This window comes from Caloenas nicobarica, chromosome Z (assembly GCF_036013445.1).
Source record: "Caloenas nicobarica isolate bCalNic1 chromosome Z, bCalNic1.hap1, whole genome shotgun sequence".
In the NCBI taxonomy this organism is placed as follows: domain Eukaryota; kingdom Metazoa; phylum Chordata; class Aves; order Columbiformes; family Columbidae; genus Caloenas; species Caloenas nicobarica.
In genome coordinates, this window is record NC_088284.1 from 104,511,543 (window position 1) to 104,537,013 (window position 25,471).

At 53.9% G+C, this 25,471-nt stretch overlaps 2 protein-coding genes across 9 annotated transcripts; one reads left to right on the forward strand and one right to left on the reverse strand.

Moving 5' to 3' along the window:
* Positions 1 to 913: 913 nt before the first annotated feature.
* ACOT11 (acyl-CoA thioesterase 11) lies at positions 914 to 17,528 on the forward strand. 7 transcript variants are annotated; one of them, XM_065655540.1, is made up of 18 exons: positions 914 to 1,015; positions 5,030 to 5,105; positions 6,605 to 6,815; positions 7,684 to 7,753; positions 9,605 to 9,655; positions 10,826 to 10,886; positions 11,108 to 11,209; positions 11,723 to 11,858; positions 12,075 to 12,234; positions 12,574 to 12,693; positions 12,777 to 12,921; positions 13,831 to 13,886; positions 13,973 to 14,039; positions 14,132 to 14,215; positions 14,327 to 14,460; positions 14,744 to 14,875; positions 14,953 to 15,079; positions 15,187 to 17,528. In XM_065655540.1, the coding sequence occupies exons 1-18, from the start codon at positions 993 to 995 to the stop codon at positions 15,331 to 15,333; spliced, it is 1,902 nt and encodes a 633-aa protein (XP_065511612.1). In that variant the 5' UTR covers positions 914 to 992; the 3' UTR covers positions 15,334 to 17,528. The 7 variants fall into 7 exon arrangements, with proteins under 7 accessions (XP_065511612.1, XP_065511613.1, XP_065511617.1 ...); XM_065655541.1 differs by having other exon boundaries at positions 12,078 to 12,234; XM_065655545.1 differs by having other exon boundaries at positions 6,623 to 6,815; positions 12,078 to 12,234.
* TTC4 (tetratricopeptide repeat domain 4) lies at positions 17,167 to 25,118 on the reverse strand. 2 transcript variants are annotated; one of them, XM_065655549.1, is made up of 10 exons: positions 25,023 to 25,118; positions 24,817 to 24,934; positions 24,534 to 24,695; positions 23,809 to 23,886; positions 22,884 to 23,008; positions 22,503 to 22,589; positions 21,381 to 21,595; positions 20,106 to 20,187; positions 18,940 to 19,022; positions 17,167 to 18,099 (listed from the first exon to the last, which is right to left on the reverse strand). In XM_065655549.1, exons 1-10 carry the CDS (start codon positions 25,092 to 25,094, stop codon positions 18,000 to 18,002), a joined length of 1,122 nt encoding a protein of 373 aa, XP_065511621.1. In that variant the 5' UTR covers positions 25,095 to 25,118; the 3' UTR covers positions 17,167 to 17,999. The 2 variants fall into 2 exon arrangements, with proteins under 2 accessions (XP_065511621.1, XP_065511622.1); XM_065655550.1 differs by lacking the exons at positions 17,167 to 18,099; positions 18,940 to 19,022 and adding an exon at positions 19,169 to 19,285.
* Positions 25,119 to 25,471: the final 353 nt, after the last annotated feature.

The following is a 25,471-nucleotide window of genomic DNA, read 5'->3' on the forward strand; positions in this document are numbered from 1 at the left end:
TGCTTCCATCCCACCATCAGATACTGACGCTCGGTGCCCACCACTTTGTTATTCTTATTTACCAAGGAAACTGAGGTCTTATTTCCTGTGTAAATTGCTTAATTATTTCACCGCCGACTTTCCAATGGCAACGTTTGTGCTGCCTCTGCCCGCTAGGAGCTTTGATCAAACTCATGTATGTCAATTACCAAGATTCACTTATAAAAGCACATAAATAAAATACAAATAGAACAACATCTCTCCCAAACCCAATAGGCTGTATCATTGATGTGATGACATGGTGATTTGCATTTTATTTCCTTACTATTTAAAAAAAAGGGGTTTTATTATAAGCCTTGTTAGAGGTGCTTCAAAGGCAGCAGGGACAAGGAGCTGAGCTGTGGGGATTGGAGTGCCTCTGGAGAAGTTTGTGGAGGCTTTTCCAGCTGGTGAGCTCCGGGGAAAATCCAAATATTTTCAGGCAGGTTTAATTAAGGGCAGGGAAGAGCCTCATATGATGCTGTGCTGTAGGTACCGAGTGGACTGGGGGAGCAGCCGGGCACCCCTGTGCCCCTCACTGGGGCAATGGGGGGGGGGTAGAGGGGGCAATGCACGGGGCCAGAGAGGGGACCCAGGACCCCGGACCCCATCTCAGGGGCTGCTCACCAGGAGGAGATGGAAGGCAAAACGCTGGGCGCTGCTCCGCAGAGCTGCTGGCAGCGTGCCGGTGCCCCCGCTGCGCTCCCCGGCTTTCACTTCTGCAGTGGAGTATTGGCCAAGATGCAAATCTCCCGAGCACCGGTCATTTTCCAGGCAAGAGCAGATTTGCCAAGCGCTACCTTAAGAAAAGTTATGCGTGACTGTACATTTAAGGAAGCGGGGGGGTGTGTGCTGGCCCCATCCCAGAGCCCCACGCCAGCCCTGGCCTCGACACCCGCGCTCGCTGCCGCTGCGTGCGCAGGTGTCCGGACGCTTCTCCTCCGAGCCCGCCGTCGCCTCGCCGCCGCCGGCAAATGCTCAGCTTCTTCTGGCTGAGGTGAGGGCTGGGGACAATGGGGACAAGGAGGGGGGACGCTGGGGCTGGGTGAGCAGGAGCCAGCATCCACGGAGACTTGCACGCCCAGCGATGGAGCGGTGGCTTGTCCTGGCTTGTGTTGGTGCTGAGTGGCTCTGCCGGGAGGTGGGATGTGGAGTGAAAGCCCCTTGTGCCCGCACACCTTGCTTGGGTGATGCCCTGGGGGGTTGCAGCGAGCCGTGCCACAGCCACATCACTGTGGGGGACGTGGCACCCTCTGGCTGCAATGGGGACGGTGGGTGACAGCCAGCAACATCAACCCCCTCCCAGGTCATTCTGGGTGTGCTGGGAGGGATGCTGGGGTTGTTTGGCTTGAATCAGCCTTTTTTCATTTAAAAGTGGGGACAGATATTTGGGAAGGGCAAGCACAGGGCTGCTAGGAATGCTGGTGCTGTGGGAAGGGCAGAGGGAAGCACCAGAGCTGGCTGGGGTAGTGTGGGTGGCCGGGTGGGGTGGGTGTCATGACACCGTGGTGGTCTCCACTCTGGTGGCCTCGACCGCAGTGGACCACCGTGGTGTCCACCCTGGTGGTCTCTACTCCGGTAGTCTCAACAGTGGTGGTCACCACAGCTAAGACGGCCAGGGTCTCCACGTCATCTCCACTCGGTCTTGGATGCACTGATCTACACTACAATGGTCTCCATCTTGGTGGGCTCGACCGTGGTGGTCTCGATGCTATGGCAGTCTCCTCCCCGGGAAAGCCGTGGGTGGCAGGGGAAGGGTGCCTGGGCTGGGCAATGCTGTTGGGTGTCCCCATGCTTCTGAATTTTGGCCCTGGCGGTGTTTGCAGCCGTGACAGGGTGACACGCGGCTTCTCTGTCCCCCTGGGCTGGAGGCAGCAGTGCCAGGAGACCTTTGTTCCCTGGGACACTCCCTGGGGAGACTTTGACACCACACCGGCAAAACCGCATCAGCCTTCCCGGGAACCTCCCAGGAGCTGCAGAGAGCAGCTGGGGGGGTATGGCCAGGGCTGGGGGCTGTGGACATGGACAGGGCTGGGGATGCTTCACCTGGTGTTGAACTGAGTGGTAGAGTGGGATGCAATGGGGCTGGAGGGGTGCCCCCCAGGTAAAGGTTTCCCAAGGGTGGTGGCTACAAAACTGTTGACTGTTGTGTCCCCCCACGCTGCCTTTGGCCCTCAGTTCACACTTTCCTGGCTCAGCGCCTCTCTTCGCTCCATGAAACCCTGGGGAAAGCATGATGTGTGGTCCCAAAAATATTCCTCACAGGGCATCTTGGCCTTTCTTCTGAGCTGGCCGCCCTCCTGGGGTCCCGCCAAGACCCACCAACAGAGCTGCCACATCTCCTCACCATGCAGTCACCTGGTGATTCAGTCCCTCTGGTCCCAGCGGGGCCACCAACCCGGTGGCCCTGCAGAGGAGCCAGCACTGTGCACCCAAGAAAGCACCATGGGTCTTGTCCCAGGGACCTCGCTCCATGCCTGCGGCCAGGGGGTGATGGAGCCAGGCTGGACATCTCCACCGCCGCTCACTGGTGGGGGTCCCGCTGGAGGGGACATCTCCCCTTGCACAAAACCTGCCTGTCCTGTCCCTGGGAGTACCGGGGCTGTTTGGGGGCTCTGGCCCCATGGAGGACTTGTGATCCAGGTCTTGGGGGAAGGAGAGCCCTCGCTACCCTGTTGAGATGGCAGAATTTCCCAAAGTAGGTCAGGTTAATTTTTTAACGCATGCAGATTTGCTTGTTACCATGGATATTGCTCAATTATACACCAATAATCCCCCATGAGAACTTCATTGTCGCCACTTTCCTCCCCGCCATCTCCCCGCTTTTTTATTTAAATATTCCCAGGGAGGGTAAGGATGTGCCAAAGAGCTGGGGTGACGGTATGAGACTGGAGCCAGGAGAGGGAAAATGGGGTTTAGGTGTTTGGGAGGTGGTGGTGGGGCAGTGGGAGAGCTCTGGAGGGTTGGGGGGTGCAGCTTGAGGCTGCAGGACCTGAGGAGGTTTTTCAATGGAGGTTCCCCCAGGCCGGTGGGCCCCTCGATGCTTTTCCAAGAGGCCAGAACCCAATTCGGCAGCAGAGACCATCCCTGGAGCCTGTGAGTGCTTCGGTGCTTCGGGATACCCTCCTGCCAGGGTATAGGAGAGCAGTGGGGGGTCATCGGGTTGTCTACACCTCCATGCCATCCCCTGGTTTGCTCTGCAAGCTCCTTACACCCTCAGCAGTGCAGGAAGCGAGTGTGGCAGGAGGCAAGAAAAATATTCTGCTGGAAGGTTTTTTTTCCCCTCATGAAAACTTTTTTTTTTTTTTTTTGGTAGAAGTGGGTCACTCGAGGGGTGACAGAGTAAGAGCATCATTGCCTGGGTACTTCATCCCGTTGCCATGGTGACCCGAGGGCTGCATCAGTCAACAACTTTAGAAATGTGACGGTTGAGTAAGGCTGAAGATTTTAATGAGGACAGACACTTGCTCTCTTAGTTTCAATAACCAAATACTCTATAAATACCCACCGGCTGAATGGCTCTGGGTCTCTGAACCGTGTTTGCGACGTGTGGCCGTGGTGCTCCCTGTCCCTGGGCGAGCCCTGCGCTCCAGGGTGGGCTCAGAAGTACTGGGGGGATGGATGCAAAGCAGATGGCTCTTTTTTTTTTTTTTTACCCTCCTGCTGACCCAACCCAGGGGACAAGGTGACACGGTTGCAATAAGAGAGCATGGAGCCAGAAGCAGGTTTGGGTTTCCAAGGTACAGCCCAGGCCACGTGTCCTCTGGCACTGGCCACTGCATTTGTGGGGTGTGGCGGGGCTACCCCCGGCCACCACCTTGTGCCTGCAATAAAGGAAACCCAGGGAGCAAACCCAGCTTGCTAAGGATGGGATTAACTCTTATACCAGGCTCTTGCAAGAGTGAGTGAGCCATAAGCAAGCTCCCAAGCCTCGACAGCAAGCCCAGAGAAGTTGTGGGGCTGCACTGGGGGGCTTTGAAAGCCTCAGCGGTGCTGCTTGCATCCGTCAGTGCTCTGAGCACCCTCATTTCATCCCGACCACAGCAGGTGTGCACTGTGCGACACCCCAACACCGGCTCCCACGAAGGGCTGACGGTGCAGGAGGTAAAATTGCAGCTTCCAGTTTTTTGTCTCTGTGCCAAAATCGGTCAGTCCCACGCCTTGGCTGGAGCTGCGTGGGAGTGGGATGCTTGCTGGGACAGTTGAGAGCACGCCAAGGGCCTGCTGGTGTTGTGTTTAAAAGCAAAATGTAAATATAAAGCCTCTTCCACTTGTTTCTGCTGCAGCTCCCACACTACCTTTCCTTGCAACACCACCACCATGTCCAGCTGAGACCTCATGGCCGTGCACGTGGCCAGGGAGCCTGCGGTCACCCAAGGGCATGCGATGCCCTTGGCAATGCCAGAGCTCTGCAGGCAGAGGGGCTGGTGCCGGGCACAGCGGCGTTGCCCATGACGGGCGCTTCCCATTTGCTGCCTCCGGTACCACCCGTGCATTGCGTGAGTCCTGCTGGCTGCCAAAAATACGCTCCTGGCTGTCTTGTGACCATGGCAGTGTCACCGTGCCGGCTGGAGGAGCTTCAAGACACATCTCTTTGTCACATGTAGTAACATGGAAAGTACTGGCACAGCGTCACCGATCAAGGAATGGGCCATGGCACCATGCCCTGGGCTCAGTCCAGCACCCCAAAATAGATGGGAGTGTTTCCATCGCAGCTGGCGGGCACTGGACCTGACCCCCAAGGAATGGCAGGTGCCAGCCCCACCTCTGCCCTTCTCTGTTTTGGCTCCAGCAGCCACCCCGGTAGGTTCTGGTGCCATGGGGAGGGATGTCAGTGTGGGGCATGGGGACAGGGTGTGACAACCAGCCACACAGGTGGCTGTGGCAGACGGTGGCTCCAGAACACCTGCCACACATGGGGCCTTGTCCCAACTGAGGGACAACCACAGCCATCCTCAAAACCCGGCCCTGCTGGTCCTGCGGTAACCGCAGCCACTCTTCTGCTTTCCAGGTGTCTCTTAAAAATGGTCAAGGAGAATATTGTAGTGCCCGAAGAGATCTTGAGCTTCTGTTGCAATGGCCTCCAGGTACCCGCCGTGCCGTGCAACTAACCCTGGGGCTCTCTGTTGTGCCAGTGGCTACTAACCACGGCTGTGCCAGTGGCTACTAACCACGGCTGTGCCAGGCAGGTGCCGCCCGGTGCCGGGAGCCGCTCCCAGCCCTGCGCCGGTCCCAGCGGCATCCGCTCCCCATGTGTTCCCCAGCAGCATCCTCAGCCTCTTGCTGGCCACCGTGGGGTCAAGGCTATTCCCATGGAATGCCATTTTTTGCCCTAAAATTTAGAAACAGCAAGTGCTGGCAGAATGAGCGGTGGGAGCTCCGGCCAGGCTGGCTGCTCGCTTTGCAGCAAGCGGCTTTGGAGCTCTTTGAATTGCTGGCTCGTACCCCAGAGCCTGCTGGCTTCCCGAAATAGCTCCGTTGTGCTTGTGTGAGTACCTTGGCACACTGGAAAACAGCCTGGGGGGTTCTCAAAGGGGCTCTGGTGGCTGGGGGTCCGTCCTGCTGCAGGATGGGGGGCCCTTTGCCACAGGCTTGGCTTGCTGTGTTTGCCGCCGTCTCTGCTTAGCGGAGTTTTGTGCCGTTCCTGGGATGTCGTGTACCAGTAGCTATGGAAACAGAGGTTAGACCCACCAGAGAAAAATGCTGTTCTGAGAGGCAGTGAGCCCGAGGTAGTCAGGAAAGCTTCATTTTCAGCATAAACCCATCTTTAAAAGTAGCTGGGCAAACCAAAGGGCAAAAAAGCTGCTGCAATGGGGCTCTCGCAACAAGTGCTGCAAACAGGAGCCGTGGTGGGAGCAGAAAGCGGAAGGAAGAAAGGCTGTAACGAAGCCCAGACGGCTCCTAGCATCTCCTCAATTACTCACCGGGCTAACTGAGTTCACTCCTTGTGTAACACAGCTTCGCTTGACGTCTCGTCAGCTATTTTTATTGTCGGCACAGTTGCAATACCAGCCGCTCTCTTCTAAACCCCCTCCCTCCGGGGCGGCTCTGTGCCCAGCAAACCCCAAAGCCCACAAGAACTGTCTTTAACTGAGCAAACAACCCCAAACCAAGCATGGTCTCCCTGCCTCTGCTTGTCCCAGCCACGAAAAGCTGCTTTTGATGTTTTCTCTGGCGAAAGCGGCTGTTGGTGGAAGGTGTGGAGCATTGCTGCATGCCCAGCCCTGGGCACAAACCCTGGGAGCACAAACCCACCCTTTGCTGCGGCATCCCAAAAACGAAGCTGTTGGGGGAGCAAAATTCTTTCCCAGAGAATTGATTGACTTTGGGAGGGGGTTTTGCACAGTTTTTGGGAGGAAGCAGCAGGGCTGGGTGATAAATGGCCCGGAAACCTGTAGTGATCACCCACAGAGCTCTGTTAAGAGAGGTTTTTCCTTTTTGCTGTGGACATCACATCGCTGGCAAGGGCTGGGTGGGTTTTGGTGGTGCCCAGGGCCGTGCAGGGTTGGGGGTCCCTCTGGCCCTGCGTGGGGCTGTGGGGGTCACTCTTTTCTCAGGGTATTTTTCCTCTGTTTGGGTAAAACAGAGCTCTCATCACCCTCAGGGCTCGACGTCTCCGCCACGTGCCCGGGAGCCAGGGGAGGAGGTACCAGGGGCCATGGCGAACCACTCACCCGCCCGCAACCCCACCGAGGTGCAGATGAGCCAGCTGGTGCTGCCCTGCCACACCAACCACCGCGGCGAGCTCAGCACCGGCCAGCTGCTCAAGTGGATCGACACGGCCGCCTGCCTCTCCGGTAAGTCATCCTCTCCCGCCGGACCCATCGCTGGGCCGGGAGGGAAGGGACCTGGCGATGTCCCCAGGAGCTGGCTCATTGACGGCGTGCCCAGCAGTCCAGCACCGGCCCTCGGAGCTGACGCCAGCCGGGGACCCGCGTCATGCCATTCTGCTGAGTAATTAGAGAGCGAACGGGAGCAGGATGAGAGGGGGAGGAGATGTGCACTGCAGCACGCACGCTTGCTCGGGGACAGATCAAAATTGACGCCTGCTTCTTTCCAAGCACTGTCCTTGTCCTTGCCTCGTGCACAGGACATGGCAAGACTGGGCTGGTGGCATCCCTGGCATCCCGGCAGAGCTTTGCCAGATGGGGCCGAGCTCCTCTGCCCAGCAAGAAGCTCATCCCATGAGTCACCAAGCACCAGGAAAGGAAAAAGGGTGCAGCCTTGCAGTTTGATGAGCTTCCCGGTGCAATTTTGCACTTCGAGGTTCCTAGAGTCCCGAGGGAAAGCTGGAACAGCGAGACAGCTTTAAAATATTTACTACGTATGGGGAGATGATATCAGCTGGTTGCGCATCCCTGCAGTGTCTGAAAGCATGAAGGGAAGGCAAACAGCAGGGCAGTGTGCCTCCTAGTTACAACACACCCTCCAAACCCTCAAAACACCTGCAAACCCACACTGCTACCGGGTGGAGAAACCCCAAACCCTGCTCTCATCCCTTGCAAATGCAGCAGGAGGGCACAAGCAGGGAAAAGGACACCAGCTGGGTTTTCATGGGTGCCACCAGCCCTGAGACAGCAGCCCTCGGGCAGAGAAGCCCCCATGCCCCTGGCATGCTCGCTGTGTTGCTGCAGGTAGCTGATGCAGTTTGTTTTTCCTTTCCAGCTGAGAGACATGCCGGCTGCCCGTGCGTCACGGCTTCCATGGATGATATCTATTTTGAGCATACCATTAGGTAAATACTCAGCTCTCCAGTGGGGCATGCACCTGGGATGTGAATGGGGTTTTTTCCTGTCTGCTGGGTGCAATGTGGACGGTGGGGCTGGAGCTGGGACAGGGAGCAGCATGTTTGGGAGGGCAGGAGATGCAGTGGCAGTGTCAGGCTCATGGGGCAGGCAGGGATTAAGGCTCTGGCTCTGCCGTGGGGCTGTGGACTGACTCTCTGCTCTGATTTATCCACTGTCTGGTCACCTGGGGAACTCCTGCTGGGTTGGCTTCCTAGTATTTCCCCTGGCCCCAGCTCCTCCCTGGCTTTGTTGAAGGAACAACTCTGACTTAGTGCTCTGGAAAACTTAAATCTTGCAAACTGTGCCTCTGTAATAGCCACTCACCCACCCACCCACTGGATCATGAGATACACCAGGCTGAGCTTTTCCTGGCCAAAATCCCCTCCCAGGCTTGTCCTGGCACCCCCTGGGTGCTGCCCCCGAGGAGGTGGCCACCCCGATGCCCCTGGGCTGCCCTGTTGCAGGGGACAACAGAAGTATTCCCGCCAGGCGCAGGTCTTATGTGCCCAAGGTGGTCACCTCCCTTGCTCGCCCGGTGATCCCGTGTGCTGCGCTCTCCTTTACCCATCTCCCAGAGCCCCTGTCTCCCCTACACAGGGGGACGCGCCTTTGCTCACCTCTGGGTACCATCCAGGCGGATCCGGGGCTGTTTTGGTGCAGGGTTTTGGTGCACCCACCAAGATGCCCACAGGGCCAGATGGCAGAGGTGCCTGTGTGCTGGCAATGGGGTTTTTGGCAGCCCCGTTCCCTGGGGTCCTGTTGACCGAAGCTGTGCCATATAGTATCCATGCTACCTGGCAGCTCCCTGGGGCAGAGACCAGCTGTGGGCACTCGGGACTAGCGCTGGAGTCCCAGGGTGTCAGCTGATTTATTCGGTGCTGGGAAGTCCGACTCGCTCTTGGGTTTCCCTGTCATCCCCAGGAAATGTTAAACTCCCCCTTTCACCATATCACATTGTGGTGCTGGCGGGGATGAGTTGCACATCACCCTGTGCTGAAGCCGTGGCGCAGAGATGTGGTGCAGCCCCGTGTGACACTGGCGGAGGCGGCACCGCTGGGGTCAATGCCCGGTGTCAAGCAGTTCCAGCTGCTGGGGCAGCTTTTCCTGGGAAGATTTTCCCTGTGGGTTTTGGAAGCAGGAGGACAGATCCGAGCCCCATTTCAGAGCATTGAATGCAGCCCTGCAAGGCATTCGTCCTCCTCAGGGACAAGCCAAGCACCGCTCCAGGGGGTTGGGGAATTTGTGCTGCTCCTGGCTCAGCTCCTGTTTGCTGTGGTCCTGCACGATGCTCCATGTAGGGGGATTTCTCACCGAGCTGTGTGAGGGCAGAGGGAGCTTTGGGTGGTGTTTGCCATCCGCTTGCCTCCTTGCCCAGCTGTTTGTGCTTTCTGCCACTCTCCCACTGAGAGGGAGAGACTCTCTTGGGCAGGGAAAGGCTATAGGTGCTTGGGGACACAGAGAAAACCCCGAGAAATCACTGACTTAAAAACTCACCATCTGGGCATCGGATGCTCCCCATCCCTCAGCCCTGCCGTGGGCAGCTGCAGCCTCCCCAGAGGATTGCATGTGGGTTCGTGTGGCTCTTATTGCACCAGCTTGTGCTGTTTGGTAAGAAGAGGATAAAGCATTTCTGGGGCTGTAATATAGACAACCGGGGCCACCAATGTGCCTGCCCAGCCCCCTGTCCTTACCTCCTCACTGCAAACCCGGCTGGAGCGTCTGTGCTCCAGCCTCGCCATGCCACTGCTTCCTCATCTCTAACCCTCTCCTCCCCATCTCACTTTTTCTTTTCGCACCAGCCAGCAGTATATAAACCCTCCTGGGCAGCGGGACGGGAAGAGCGGTGTCTGGTACGAAGGTTTGCAGCCCTAGAGCAGCCAGCCTAACGCAGCGCTGCCGTGAGTTGGGAGCATTAACCTCGCTGATGCGGCCTGGCCTGGCCCGGGAGGTGCACGGAGGCTGCTCACGTAACCCCGCTAGTGTTTCGGCATGCTGCAGCGGGCGCAGGGGCTGCCTCTGGGACCAGGGTCCGTGCTGGGGGACAACCAGAGGCACCGTCCCAACCTCGTGTCATCCCTGCTCCAGCCAGAGCCAACGTGCAAAGCGTGTCAAGTAGCTGAGAGGATTCTGGTTGTTTGAGGTCAAAAGTCATGCACAGGGACAAAGCAGGAGTTATGGTCCAAAACACATGCTGACTCTTCCTTGCTTCTGGTTTTGAGCCCCCTGCGGTGCAAACCTGCAGCGGCCGTCCTAGGGATTATTTTTCCACTGTTTTTTCTGGCGTTGATCTCTTTTAGGAGATGAAGAATATTCCTGATTTAATAATGCATTTAGTAAAGACTCTGCTGTCGGTCTCCCCAGTAAGCTTCATTTGCTCATTTGGTCAGTACTGGTCTGGAGTAGGCTAGGCTGCAGAGCTGAAGCTGTATGTTTACTCTGAAACCTACCGAAGGCACACAGGAGATCACCTGGGCTCTGCAAGCAGCAATTTGCTGCCGGCAGATGTTTCTTGTGAGAGATGATGCAAAATGCCCCTGGCCAGATCCTGCCTCCTGCTGTATCCCGAGGTGTCCGTGCCTGGGAGACCCTGGAGAGGAGGAGGGAGAGGAGCAGTCAAGGCTCGTGCAGCTTTGGGGCTGCTGCTGCCAGTCGAGGGCCCATGGGGAGACACCACAGGTGCCCGCATTGCGCAGGACAGCCCATGTGGGGCTGGAGGAGCCGTTTGCTCTGGCAGGAGGGTGCATGCCCGCACGGCGGGGGGTGCCAAGTGAGCCTCGGGCACCCCTGAACCTCCCAGGTGTCCTGGCAGCACCCCAGTCTTGAGACTTGTTTGCATGCAGCTGCTGGGGGGTGACATCTCACTGCCAGGCTTGGACACCTGTGGGGTCCCATGACGGGGACGTGGCTGTGCCCATGTCCTGCCAGCCACCCCGGCATGTCCCCACTGTCCCGGGCAGTGAGCCGTAACGCTGTCGCACCTCCGTGACCCCCAAGCGCTTTCTCCTCTTTGTGTTTTTCAGTGTCGGACAAGTTGTCAACATCAAAGCCAAAGTGAACCGAGCCTTCAACTCCAGCATGGAGGTTGGTGTGTCACCCTCCGCCTTCATTCACCCCCACCCCATCGCTCTCGCCCATCCCCACCAGCCGCATGCACCCGTTCCCCGTGGCCAAATGCAAAACACCCCAATCGTCCCATGGTTCCCAGCTTTGACCCACATGGAGAACCCTTCCTGCTGTGCTCAGTGGGACACAGGTCCCCGGAGAGCAGAGCTGGCTCTCAGGGGTGCTGTGCCCCCTCCCAGGTGGGCATCCAGGTGAGCTACGAGGACCTGTGCAGCGGGAAGCACTGCAGCATCTGCAAGGCGTACGCCACCTTCGTGGCGCAGGGACCCGCCGGCTGCAAGGTGAGTGGTGGCCGGTGGCTCCGGGGGCTCGGGCAGTGAGGAAATGGCTCCTTAGCAGCAGTGCTGATCATAGAATCCTAGAATCATTTTGGTTGGAAGAAACCCTCAAGATCAAGTCCAACCGTTAACCTCATTCTGGTTCTAAACTATGTCCCTAAGAACCTCATCTACATGTCTTTCAAACCTCTCCACTGATGGTGACTCCACCACTGCCCTGGGCAGCCCATTCCAACACCTGACAACCCTTTCTGGGAAGAAATTTTTCCAAATATCCAATCTAAACCTCCCCTGGCACAACTTGGGGCCATGGTCCTCACTGCGTGACACCTCCCAGGGGGTTCCTATCCGGCTATCAGAGCTGTTTGCCCTCTGGCCCCTTCAGCAGCAGCTATAATATAACCCAGGAGCACGGCTAGTCCTGGCACGCCTACGGAGGGCCATACGGTGCTATGGGAGCACGTGCTGTCACCCGAAGGAGCCCTGCCTTCTCCTGCAGCCGTGTCCCCTTTGCAGGTGAAGCTGAAGCCGCTGACCCCGCAGACAGAGGAGGAGAAGATCGAGCACAGCATCGCTGCCGAGCGCCGCCGCATGCGGCTGGTCCACAAGGACACCCTCAAGGACCTCCTCACCAGCAGCCCCTCCGAAACAGGTACCGTGTCCTGCAGCTTCCAGCCCCGACACCCACCGGTGACACCCTCCTTCCTCGGTGTGACTCTGCAGGGGGAAAGTGGTGATTGCAGTGGAGGTTTGGGGATGTCCTGGCCATGGGTTAGGGATCAGCCCCTGCATCCCAGACCCCCAGGCTGAGAGGGTGGCTGTGGGAGTCCCACTGTCCGGCACGCTGAGCCGCGTCCTCCCCACACAGCAGAGCTGGAGACGCGGGACGGCAGCGTGGCAGTGCCAGCGGAGAAGACGCGGGTGGAAAGTGTGGAGCTGGTGCTGCCCCCGCACGCCAACCATCAGGGCAACACCTTCGGTGGGCAGATCATGGCCTGGATGGAGAACGTGGCCACCATCGCAGCCAGGTGACCCGATGGAGATTCGGGGTGGGGACATGGTGTGGCTGGAGGGGACGCACAGCCAGGGCAGCATCCAGCCAGACTGGGACACAGCTGGGTTTGTGGGAACCCTCCAAAGGGATGGTCCCCCTGGGCGATGCCATAGAGGGGGTCACGCAGGAGCGTGTTGCTGGAGGACTCCAGGGGAAGGTTCGCACTCACCACACTGCCCCTTCTCATGGCTGGTTTTGGCAGTTAGCAGCCAGGGGTGACTTTTTGGGGGTCTCCTCAGCTTTAGCTGGGACAGGGAGGGTGCACGGGGTTGCCAGGGTGCTACGGGCAGGGGGGTGACACCTGTCCCCACAGCCGGCTGTGCCATGCCCACCCCACGCTGCGGGCCATCGAGATGTTCCACTTTCGGGGACCGTCGCAAGTCGGAGACCGCCTGGTCCTCAAAGCCATTGTCAACAACTCCTTCAAAAACAGGTGGGTGCTGGCAGCGGGAGGTCCCATCCCACCCTCCTGGTGGCTCTCCACACACTCACCCCTTTTTCTCCGCTCCCCCCCAGCATGGAGGTGGGGGTCTGCGCCGAGGCGTACGGTCAGGAGATGTCCGTCAGCAGGAGACACATCAACAGTGCCTTCATGACCTTCGTGGTGCTGGACGAGGAGGGGCGGCCCCGCACCCTGCCCATGGTGGCACCCGAGCCAGGGGTAAGGACGGGCAGGGGTGGCTTGTCCCCACCACGGTGACATGGGACCCCCAGGAATCCTGCTTAGCCCCAAAAGGCTCTCAAATTCACAGCAAAACAAATGCAGTTTTATGATGATGGAAATCAAACTGCCTGATAGCAAGTGAATTAAATTGATTGCTCGGTATAACTAATAATAAAATAAACCACTTGCCCGTGCAGAGGTGGAGATGTATTATATTAGCCACGCAAGGCTTAACAGAATATTGCCTGCAAGTTTGAGCTCATATTTTCTGTAATTTAGGGGAAAGAATGCAAACGTCTTAAGTTGCTTTTTACCTTTCAAACTATCCTAATCCATGATTTGCTTAGATCCAAATATTTGAGAAAACCTGTCATGCAAGCGTGGCAGTGAAGCAAACACCTGCGTATCTCAGGGCACAGTGTAGCCTTCCCCTTGGCCGATCCCTGCCACCTACCTCATTTTTTGATGCCTTAAAACTAAGACTCACACCACTCTGCAGGAGAGCATCTCGTATCCAGAGCCAAGCTCCCTGAAACCTCCTCTCCGCCTGCTTTAAAGTGCTGCGCTACTGCTTTCTTTGGAATAAGCTGCTTTTCTGGAGTTTTTATTTCCCTGGGAAGGCATATTTGCATTGCCAGAGGGTGCAATTTGTGTTTCAGCTGCTGTTTGCAGCTCTGCAGCCACAGTAAGGGTTTTTTCCTAATGTGCCAGTGCCTGTTGCTTGATCCCAGCAAGTGGTAGTGATGCCGAAATAGCTCAGGGTTAATAACGAGCCACCTCTGCCAGCACAGCCGGGGCAGCAGCCAGCGAGCGCAGGGGCTTTACCCTCCTAAAAAGACATCTGTTTTGTTTTGTTTTTTCCCTCTCCTTTTCCTGTTAACCTAATGAGCTTTTCCCATTTATCAGGATGGAGAGAGGAGGTACAGGGAAGCCAGCGCTAGGAAAAAAATCCGTCTGGACCGGTGAGTGGAAAAAGCAAGTGGGATGCAGGGATGGAGGCAGGAGAGGAATTGGGGCTCAGCACTGCAAAACTGTTTCTTTCCTGCAGAAAATACGTCGTCTCCTGCAAACAGACCGAGGTGCCGCTCTCTGTGCCCTGGGACCAAAGCAACAAGGTAGGGTGCTGCCCCCCGGGAGCAGCTGCCCCCCGGGAGCTGCTGCCTCCTGTCTCCCCCTTCCCACTCCTGACCTGCTGCCCCTGCCCCAGGTTTATCTGAGCTACAACAACGTCTCTGCGCTGAAGACTCTTGTAGCCAAAGCCAACTGGGCACTGGCCAGAGAAAAGGAAAAGGTACTAAATCTGCCCCGTCCCTCCAAGATGCTTCTCGCCCCCAAAGCGTGGGCACCCTGGGGGCTCGGCAGTGGCTGAGCATGTCCCAGCCCATGCCCTGTGCTTCCCCAGGTGCGGATGTACACGCTGGAGGAGGACAAGTTCCTCTCCTTCCGCATTGAGATGTCGGTCTGCATCACCTCCAGCCGAGCCTTCGCCCTGCTCTCCGACCTGCGGCGCCGGCACGAGTGGGACAGACACTATGCGTGAGTTCCCCTCTCCGAAATCCTTAAATTTGAGGCTCATCACAGAACACCCCTTTGGGCTCTCCTGGGAACAAATGCACCACCCCAGAGCCACGATTGCTCCTAGAGACCTTTCACCATGCACCGCTGTCCACCTGGGCTGATGGGTGCACTTTGCTGCAGAAAACATCTATTTTGGGTCCCCCAAAATATTTTGGGTATGGCACTAGGCTGTACATGTGTACGCCCCCAGACTTGGGGGTGACAGCTGGATTTCTCTGATCGGCCTCCTCCCACCTCACAGGAGCGCTGAGCTCGTCCAGCAAGTGGACGACGACGACATGATCTACCACGTGGTGAGCCAGACGCTCAGCCACGAGAACAAGCCACAGGACTTTGTCATCCTGGCGTCCCGACGGAAACCCTGCAGCAAGGGGTAACTGTCCCCTTGTCCCCATCCCCTGCTCCCCACTGGCTGGGCTGCACCGGCTCACCGGGCTCTTTCCTCCGCAGGGACCCCTATGTGGTGGCCTTTCGGTCGGTGACACTGCCCACCCACCCCGCCAGCGCCGGCTTCACACGAGGGGAGACGCTCTGCTCTGGTTTCTGCATTTGGCCAGAGTCAGAGGAGATGAGCAAGGTGAGATGGATGCTGTGGCCGTGCCATGGGGCTGTGCCACCCACACCCCATCAGGGGGGCTTCCCCATCCCCACGTGTCCCTACTAACCGCCTCCCGTGCCTCGCAGGTGGCTTACTACAACCAGGCCACACCGGGGTACCTCAACTACGTCACCACTAACGTGGCGGGACTGTCCTCCAACTTCTGCGCCACCTTTGAAGCCTGCGAGAAGTTCCTGCTGAAGAACAAGGAGGACCTGATCGTGCGGCTGTAGGATCTCTAGAGCCAGAGCAGCCCTGCTGACAGACGGACAGACAGATGGGGGGCACCTCCGTGGTGAAGGGGACACGGGACGGTGGTACCCAGACCCTGCCGCCCCCAGTGAGGTCCCAGGAGCTGGGGTGGAGGAGCAGCCCTGTACCGCCTCATCCCTTGCACTGACATGTCAGGTCTTTTCTCTTCTTCTTCCTTTTTTTATTTAGAATTTTTGTAAGCTGTTGTACAGGAGTTGGTTTTCTAGTTCACTTAACGCTACTTGAAACTTTATATGATTCAAAGTCTTCCTAAAACTGATTTTTTTTTTTTTTTTTTTTTTACTGTTTCTTTATGGGGGAAACTGGTTCCCTTCAAGGCAGCAAAGGGAGAGAGGGGACAGTGACGTGGGGAGGGGTCTGTACCCCTCCTTGGTGCAGGGGTGGCCAGCAGAGCATCCCGCTCCCCCCGTAGCTGCCCGGTGCTGCTCCCCTTCCCAGGGCAAGGCTGGAAAACAGTCCCTGCTCCCCCGCCCCGGGCTGAAATCCCACCCGTGGGGCTGCAGAAGGAGCAGCAAGGGAAGCGCATTCAAGGAAAAATACCTGTATCTGCTCCGAGTCTCTGCTCTGGGGGTTCGCTGTGTGGCTGGTGAGTGTGGGGTGGGCTCCTTTGAGGCAGGACTGTGCTGCAGAAAGGGGGGTGTCAGCCAGTGCTCCTTGCGAGGGGCTTTGGGGGACTGCCCAGAGGTGTTGCCACCACGGCAGGGGCAGCATGGGCTGGTGCCCCTAGTCCCCATCCATGGGCTGCAGCAACACCTTAAACCATAAACCCCAAACTGCCCCAGGGGCACTGAAAAAGCAAGAAAAAGACAAGTCCAAACCTTGTTTCCTTAAGTCTGAGCAATGCTGCTGAGGATACAGAGCGGTTGCAGCAGATGCCAAAGTCCAGGGCCTTAAAGGCTTCGATGCCATCTTAATTGCTCTGAGCGCTAATGAGCCGAGTGCCTCCAGGGGTGTTTCCCTCCCAGCCGCTTTGATGGAGCTGTTTCGCAGATATCCACAGCAGCAGCAGATGAGCTTAGGGCCATTGCAAAGACCTTGCTGCCAACCTGCTTCTCCCCAAGATGCTCCAGGAAAGCCGCCAAAATGTAGCGCGGGTGACACTGGCAGTGCCACTCACCCATCACACCCCAGGGGGTGTCTGTCCTCAGCCACAGGCTGACTGAGCCACCTCCCGCCTTTCCTGGGTCACACGACCAGAGCTTTGCTGATGGCATGGAGGTTTTTGAAAGGTTTATAAGCTGAAGGAGCTTCCTGCCCTTCTACCCAGCCAGCAGCTCCCACCCCTGGTCCCAGCTGCATCCATAAACTCCTAATCTCTGCCCTATCTCTGATCATAAACATCGTGCAAGGCCTGGCACGGCGCTGCCCTGACCTCCCCTGCTGTGCTAAGGCCACCAGATAAAGCCATCTCAAGCTGAACACGGCACAAAACCTTCAATTTTTACAGAGCCCTCTTATCTTCTGAAACTCTGAGCAATCCTGCCTTTTATCACTGTGATACGAGCCATCCTTTCTACTTTATCGCTAGAAATCGCTGCTGCTTGACTGAGTGCAGGGAATGATGTATCGGCCTGAACATTAAACTTTAACTGACCTCTCCGTCTCCTTAAATAGTGTGCTTTTCCCTGCTGTGAGGCCACGGTCAGCCCTCGCCCAGGCCTGGCTGGGTCCCTGGGGGTGCAGGGTGACAGAGCACGAGTGACTTGGGGACACAAGGGTGAGCTGCACCGCTGTGAAACATCTGGTGGTTGACATGCATTTGGGAGAACAGCTTCTTAATGCCCCCTGCACCAGCTGTGTCTAAAAGGGCAATGTATTTCTGCAGTCACAGAGACTGCAGCAGAGAGAGAAATTATTTAGAATTACTTTTAATTCAATGCTGAAAGCTCATACAGAATCACAGAAGACCCTGTACGTTGGCTTTACAAGTTAGTGTAATGGATAAGGTTGTTATCTTTGGGTTTAGAACTCCTGTTTTGTCATTCTCTTGTAGCATTTCATGAGGCGAGAAAAATTTTTGTCTGATTTACTAGGCAGAAGTCAGTCCACTTAAAATAGACTTATTTCCAGGTTCTACAGGACAATCAGTAAGGCAAAGGGTCAGTAAAACACACCTCTCTGAAAAAAGAGTTCAGCTTTACTCTGGCCAGCAGCAGAGCCAAGGGGTGAAAACAAACAGTGGCTGCTTAATCCCAGGCAGGAATCTGACTCCATCCATCCCACTGCAGCAGGCAGGAATCTCCCAGACCACTGTTAAATCCCAGCAGCCACAGCCCACCTCCAAGGAAAATGGTGATTTTTCACAGGTAAGTACGTACATCCCCAGCTGCTGGTGCTTCAAACTGCAGCCAGTGCTTGGCACTGCTCAGCTTTATTTCAAAACCACATGCAGCCCGTCATAGAGAAGACCTTCTGCAAGCCAGTTGGATTTCTTTTTAGACAAATAATCCCCTCTTGTAAGCCCTTTATTCTCCTGTGCTGCTTTCCTGGAAGTTTCCCTGTGCGCCAAGATTGTTTCTCCCCTGAAGTGTGCAAGGTATTTTTGTTCAAGCAGAAGTTTGCAGCCTGTAGCCGGGACGACAAACAACAGCCTCTCGCACAGGATTCCTCGTTTAGTTTTTGCTCATTATAGTCGATGCACCTTCTTGCCAGAGAAGTACTTCTTAGAGAAAGGAGAACCCTTTACAAATGCCAAAACTGTCGGAGTCCCAGCCTTTACAAAATACCTGCAAAGATTAAAAGGAGTCCTTTGGCTTCCTTGTAGCTGGCCAAGTGTCACACAAAGTGAGCGACTACCACCCGGCTCAATAAAACCTGACCTCCCCAGGGCTGACAACAAGCTTTTTTGGTTACCAGCAGAGCCTTTCACAGCCAGGAGGAACATGTTATGAATCAACTCTTCTCCCAACAGCTACTTCTAATTAAAACAGCTGTTATTTTCCTTCTGGAAGGAGGTTTCTTTTGCAAGTGCCCTTATGCACGCTGCTGTTTTATGGACTGACAGTTCAGAGCCCACAGCAGCGGACGCAGAGCTCTGCGTTCTCTGGCTAGCTACAACATGGTGCAAGTTAGTAGCACAGGCTTTACAATCGCTTTTTGGCTTCACAAACAGCAAATTCTTCTAAATAACTGCAACACTTTAAAGTCCAAGCAAAGCTCTGCTGCGTGCTGTGTCGGGGGCTGCTCGCACAGCATTATTAACAGTAAGAGCATTGTTAACCTTCAACATGCTCTTTATATGCTGCTGCCTTTTTTTAAAATTTAAAGTAGAACTGTGTAGATGGAATCTGAAACGGCACTTTTGTGATGCTGCTTGTGTGTAGCCCAACTCCCCTTCTCAACTCCATCCAGCCCTGGCAAGAGTCACTAATTTTTTTTTGGGGGGAAAACCCAGAAATCTAAGTTGCTAAAGCCAGAGACAAAATCCATGCAGTCCCACTGCTTCATGCCTTCCCCACTTAGAGATGCCAAGAATTAGGGTGATTAAATCAGGGAACAAACTGCACTTAAAGCTCAAAACTCATGCTTTTTGTGCTCTCTCTGGACATGAACAGGTACAGCCTCACCTTTGGTGCTGCAGCACTTGCAGCAACGTGTGTTCTGGGTTCAGCTCATGCATTTCTGCTCTTTCTTCATCCTCAAAATAGAGCTGAAAAAATTTGGAAGGGTTATTAAATACTAAAGATACATGAAGGCAAACTACCAAGCTGTTGAAAGTCTAGTCACTGCACACCAGATATCTAAGAGGTTTAGCATTTAGCAAACTGCTGGAAGTTGCACTGACCGTGTCGGATGCGAACTTCAGCAATGCAGACGCTGGTTTGTGTGAATTCCCAGTCTGCCCTGTATAAACCAGCTCAGCTTCTTACGGCAGTGGCAGCAGGAAGGCAAAACACACTGTCTGGTCCTGTGCTTTACAAAGAGGCAAACCAAATCTACAGGCTGCTTTTTAACAGGTGAAACACAGCGATGGTATGAGCTAAACTGAGTAGGTTTAAAGATATTTGAACAAAATAGAGCAAATTTAAGAGATATGAATCCAGCAACTGTGCCTTACACTGTATGTACACACAGAGCTATAATCCCAGTTTTTAACCTGGTAAAGTACACAGCCACTGTCTTTTTTGATCTGTCTGGCACATGTGACAATGAAGTGGAAAATGAAAAATAAACATCTGTATCCTTCTATGTACAATATCTGAAAAATTCTCCAAACCTGCTGCAACCACAACCTACTCAAATCCCACCTTTGCTAAAGTCTTAATAGACAAATATTGTCTTGATGTGATTCAGTGTTTAAATATCTCCAGTCAGGTCTGAAAACAACCTGGTTTTTAAATAATATTTTCTCATTTGTACTGAGTAACTTCACAGCAATGCAGTTAAAAAAACCAGACAGCCTACCAGTTCAATGGTCTAAATCTTACTCATCGTTACAAAGATGGGAATCTAAGCAACATCTATAAACGCCTTCTATCAAATACAACATAAGTGAAAGACAAAACAACCTTCATTTTCATTAATGAATTCTGTATCCATGTCAGCAGATCTGGAAAATGTCTGAGTTTATAAGTGAATGTAGCTCTCCAGATCCTTATTTCACATCTGTGCATGGTAAACAGGTAATGATGCCATTGCTTTTATACATTCAAAGCTGCTCAATCTCACTCCAGGAAAAAAAAAAAATGCAACACGACAATCCTGAAAACGGAAGGAAAGTCAAACTTCTCACCTCGAGATTGCTGGGAAGGTATTTTCTCTCTAAATCCCAAGGAGGTAACTCAGCAAACATCACCATTAAATGATCAATAAACCTAAAAGCCAAAATACACTCGGTTAGCTTAGACGAAGTGTTCAGCTTCAATAATTTGTACAGTTTCATTTGAACAATGGCAAAAATACATTAGGAAATTAGACAATAGACTTGAAAGCAAGTTTAGATCACTAATAGTTTCTTCCCTTCAAACTCCTTGCATTCCTGGTGAGACCAAGGCCCTGTTGTAACCCATGCTATTGGTTTCAAACTTGAGCAGTGCAACTGCAAATTATTTGTAACTTTTCATTTTCACACTGAAAAAAACATCAAAATAAACACCCTGCAATTCGTCTAAAATTGATTTTCCTTCTACATGGCCCCACCAGCACCACGCTTCATCAGATCAGAGTGCTCAGAATGTGCTTGTCTGTCCGAGGTTTGTTTATTTTGGTACTTCAGGAGTGCTGGTGGCCAGTTTGTTCTAAAAACCCATTATCTCTTCCTTTGGTCATGAAAAGGCATAGTGAACACTACCATAGAAGAACCACAACTTAAAATTACAGTGCAAGCAGCTTAGTAAAGTCCTAAACTTACTAGTAGATCTGAGGAAAACGCATCTCCCCGCACACACATACAAAAAAGTCACAAATTCCAAGTTTGCCTGACATTGTAAGATCAGAAACTGAAGTTAACACCAAGAAAAGTGAAATTCCCACCTTGCCAGTCACTTGCTTACAGTTCAAAAGGTCTGCAGCACTTCGGTCAGCCTGCTGCAAGCCCTAAGGAAAACTATGGGGTCACTGGTGGTTACGAGGTCCCTTCTGGAAGCTTTTTAGAATTTTTAAGTTTAATCCTCTTTCCGAGACCCCGTATTTGAAGAGCTTTGGAACAGCACCTTAATGAACCTCTGAAGTCCATGCATGCGGATGGGTCACTGGTATCACTGGCTGCTGGTCTAAGCCGACACCGCGAGCCCCTTTGATCACACTGGCTAAATCTGGCGTGTTTCCCTGTGCCATAAATTTTTGCAACATTGAGATTTTGGCCCTCGTATTTTAAAGTGGCATTTGTAAATCACAGAATAATTCAGGTTGTAAAGGACCTCAGGAGGTCATTTAGTGCAACCTCCTGCTCAAGAGCAGGGTCAGCTACGAGATTAAGCATCTAGAACTACTTTATTCACACTTGCTCTCTGTTCTCATCTACTTAAACGACTCCTTTATGCAGGAATGCTGCTGACTGTGCATGTACCTGGATTGCTCATGAAAAGCTGCGATGAAGTCTGTTTGTTCGTGCTCAGGGTACAGAAAGAGGACAGGCCAGTTCAGGTTGCCATCAGCATCTAAGTGCACCTTTGCCCCCGTGGCATTGTCAGAGTGGAACCCATCTAAGGATATCTCAGCCAGCCCATCTGATATTTCCTCTTCTTCATTTGAAGGCTCATGAACCAGCTTGATATTTCTTTCCTGGAGGGGAGGAAGGGAAAAAACCAAACCAAATCAAAACAAAAACCAACCAAACCCCAAATAGGTATGGTGGGGAGAATAAGAGCAAAAAAATTAGCAATTCGTAAAAGGACAAATTGTGTCATAATTAATAAGTGAGCTCTTAAACATGTCATCAAAAGCCTTCCTACAGCTATCAGACTCAGGTGACTGGTCTTCACAGTAAAATCCAGAACCTCAGTCAGACACTCAGATTCCTTATAAAACAGATGAGGAGAGGTGGGAATCCGGAGGAGCTCACATGCTGACAGAAGAGCCCGAGAAAATGTGGGGAGAGGGATGCATCTGAAACCCTGTTCCTTGGGACCCAGCAGGTATAACATCAGGGTACAACTACCTGCACCAGCTCCTGAGAACATGCACTCTTTCAGAGAACTGGAGAAAACTCACTGTTTTCTTTAAAAAGGCAACTACAGAAGGGGAGATCAGATTTTACGTAACAGCCTACAATATTTTAACATGGCCCAAACATTTGCCGAGGAAGGAGGGGATCCAGGATTGATTCTCTCCTCCACCCTTCTGGATGGTTATCTGCTATCCTTCCACTGAATAATGCCCATCGGCACTAAAGCAAGCAAGGTTCACTGGGCCGTGTGACACTACAGCCCAGCAGCCAGAGCACTCTCGGGGTGCTCAGTCCATCTCCTGACACTGAGTTTGTATCTTGCATTAGTTGTCACCTGAAATACGGAAACCTGGGAGCTGGTGCTAGAGCCACACAGATAAAGAGAATCATGGTTTTAACTCAATTTTTTGGCTCTAGCCCTCAAAAGCCTGTGTACAGGAAAAACCTCTTAGAAACCAACATGAGAGCTCTTAAAAAAATCCAGCAAAACAAAACCAAAACCAAACTCCCTCACCGACCCACCTTTATTGCTGCAAGTAAAATTTCCTTTTGACGCTGCTCTTTCTTCTCCATCGCCTTTGCTTTCCTTGCATCCCGCTCCTCAGCTCGCTACGCATAAGAAAAGGTTGCACTGTGGTCACACACGACAAGTCAATGCCTATCACTGCTCTACCCTTTCAGTAAGTGGAAAAATCAGTTCAGATCCCCAGAAGGGTTCCCTCCAGCTCTTTCCCCACACATCCCAATAACACACACTACACAGAACCACCACTCAGTTGTTTTTGGAGATATTAAACTACACAGAAACTTGTGCAGAGCACTCTTCAACCAAAGATCCCAAAGTGCTTCTCAACACAAAGCAGGCAACAAGCACTCTAGATGCCAGACTGCCTTAATACCTACCTTTAATTTGTCAGCTTTAGCTCTCATTTCCACAAGCTTTTTCTCTTTCGGATCTATTCGTAAGCCCTCCTCACACCATGCTATTGCTTCCGAGAAATTCTTCAGCTCCATGTGACAGAGAGCTCCTGGAAGGATTACGATTTTAAGTTTCTAGTATTGGAGTCAGTGTGCAACTACTACACAAAGCGGCGGTTATAAACACAGCATTAGTCCGGTGTTTTCAAGAGGCTCACGCAGCGGCACACACTGTTACCTTGCGGGGTCATGTTCAATCGTCAACTTCCAGCAGGTCAGCTGAGAACAAAACCTAAAATATTTCAGCAGTTCTTACATCATTTGCTCAGCTAGTCACAGAAATCAGCAGAATGATGCTAGAAGTGTCTCTCTTACAAGCAAAATTTTATCATTATATTTAACGTATCAGTATTTGTCTCGTAAGGAAAAACAAAGTGCCTGTTTCCATGGAGTGAGAAAGGCTGGGGAAAGCAAAGTGAAACAAACCAAAAACTAGTATTGTGGAAAACAGCAAAAGTTACGCTCTACAGAAACACATCCAATGCTGCTTCGGCAGGTATAGATTCTGAAGAGCAAAGAGCAAAAAATACAGTGTTTTTACTGAAAAAACAGAGCAAACACAGAGTTCTGTTTTGGGGAGAAACAGCAACAGCAACACAAGAGAAGAGATCTGTTACAGTAACTGTTTTAATTTTCTGAAATGAATACTGTCCTGAAGCAAAGTATGAACACACCCACAGTAATTTAAGGTTTACAAACATTGTTATTTAACACATAGAAACATGCAGTGAAACAAAGTGACATGCCACAACAGTGTTCCAGTGCTTGTAACAGTAACAGCATAATAAGTAAAAATAACATGTGAAAAGCTGTTTTGGAACAGGTTCCTTCCATGTGCTTTGACTCTTACCTCTTATGATGGCTTTGAGATGGGTGGGCTTGAGCTTCTTCGCTTGGATGGCATCGTTGAGAGCAGAACGATAGTTACCTACAAAGAATCACAGACTGGTTGGGGTTGAAGGGACCTCTGGAGATCGTCCAGTCCAACCCACCTGCTAAAGCAGGGTCACCAGAGTGGATCACACAGGATCATCTGAATGTCTCCAGAGAAGGAGACTCCACAGCCTCCCTGGGCAGCCTGTTCCAGGGCTCTGCCACCCTCAAAATAAAGAAGTTTCTCCTCATTTTCAGAGGGAACCTCCTGTGCTTCAGCCTGTGCCCATTGCCCCTCATTCTGTCATTTGGCACCACTGAAGAGTCTGGTCAGTTTTCATTTTCAGCAACACTGCTCAGAACTTTTTGTTTACATTTAAAATCCAACCAGATCCAAAGGTGACAAAACAGCTTATGTGGAGACTCTGTAGTTTGCCGTTTCTACAATCACTGTGAGGTGAGTGGAGGAAGAAAGAGCAAACTGAGAGCAAGAGGTGAAAAGATAGGAATCCATCAGACAGGTAAGAGCTGGGGCAGGATCATACAAACACAGAACACCAGGATGGAAGGGACCACAAGGATCATAGACTGGTTTGGGTTGGAAGGGACCTTCAAAGCTCATCTAGTCCAACCCCACTGCCATGAGCAGGGACATCTTCACCCAGCGCAGGTCGCTCTGGACCCTCTGACCCGTCTCCTCACCCAGGTGAAACTGTGCGGCCCCCCGGTTTGTGTGCAGCACGGCGTTCAGCTCCGCGTCCTCACAGCCCTTCTTCAGCCCCTCGCTGTAGGCGATGACCGCTTTCCCGTAGTCCTTCTCCCTGAAATACTCGTTCCCCTCGTTTTTGTACATCCTGGCCAGCTCTGCAGGGATGGGAGGGGAGGAGGCAGAGTCTGAGCGGGGGGGGGCAGCTCCCCAAGCCCCCTCCCCCGGCCAGACCCGGGGGGACAGACCGGCAGGACCCCCCCGGCCCCGGCCGCCCACCTGCGGGGCCCCGCTCCTCGTCGAAGAGCAGCGACTGCAGACAGGCCAGCTCGGGCTGCCGCGCCGCGTCGATCTCAACCGGGCAGCGCTTCATGAACATGGGGATGGCCTCAAGCTCCTGCGGGGACACACACACCGGCCCTCAGCCCGGCCCGGGACCCCGCACCGGCTCCCCGTACCCCACCCGCCCGGCCCCGCCGCCTCACCTGCTCCCAGGTGTCGGGGTGCAGAGCGCCCCGGTAACGCGCAGAACCGCCGTCCGGCCCGGCGGCCGCCATGCTGCTGGTGCTGCTGCTCCGCCCCGCTCCTTCCAACCGCCCCCGCTTCTACGGACCGCCCCATCCGCTCCTTCCGACCGTCCCCGCTTCTACCGACCGCCCCGTCCGCTCCTTCCGACCGCCCCCGCTTCTACCGACCGCCCCGTCCGCTCCTTCCGACCGCCCCGTCCGCTCCTTGCGACCGCCCCCACTCCTACCGACCGTCCCCGCTTCATGCGACCGCCCCCGCTCCTTCCGACCGCCCCGTCCGCTCCTTCCGACGGCCCCCGGCTTCTACCAACCGCCCCCTGGCTCCTCCCGACCGCCCCGTCCGCTACCCAGCTCCTCCCGACCGTCCCCCGCTTCTACCTACCGCCCTGTCCGTTCCTTCCGACGGC

What these genes read in the sequence shown, in the direction of transcription:
- ACOT11 (XM_065655540.1), top strand. Translation starts at nt 993, where the DNA reads ATGCTCAGCTTCTTCTGGCTGAG. An exon ending in CACGGCCGCCTGCCTCTCCG is followed by an intron (nt 6,816 to 7,683) that starts GTAAGTCATCCT and finishes TTTCCTTTCCAG; the next exon opens with CTGAGAGACATGCCGGCTGC. An exon ending in TATTTTGAGCATACCATTAG is followed by an intron (nt 7,754 to 9,604) that starts GTAAATACTCAG and finishes TTTTCGCACCAG; the next exon opens with CCAGCAGTATATAAACCCTC.
- TTC4 (XM_065655549.1), bottom strand. Translation starts at nt 25,094, where the DNA reads ATGGCGGCCGCCGGGCCGGACGGCGGTTCTGCGCGTTACCGGGGCGCT. An exon ending in GGCCGCACAGTTTCACCTGG is followed by an intron (nt 23,887 to 24,533) that starts GTGAGGAGACGG and finishes GATTCTTTGTAG; the next exon opens with GTAACTATCGTTCTGCTCTC. An exon ending in TCTCAAAGCCATCATAAGAG is followed by an intron (nt 23,009 to 23,808) that starts GTAAGAGTCAAA and finishes TAATCCTTCCAG; the next exon opens with GAGCTCTCTGTCACATGGAG.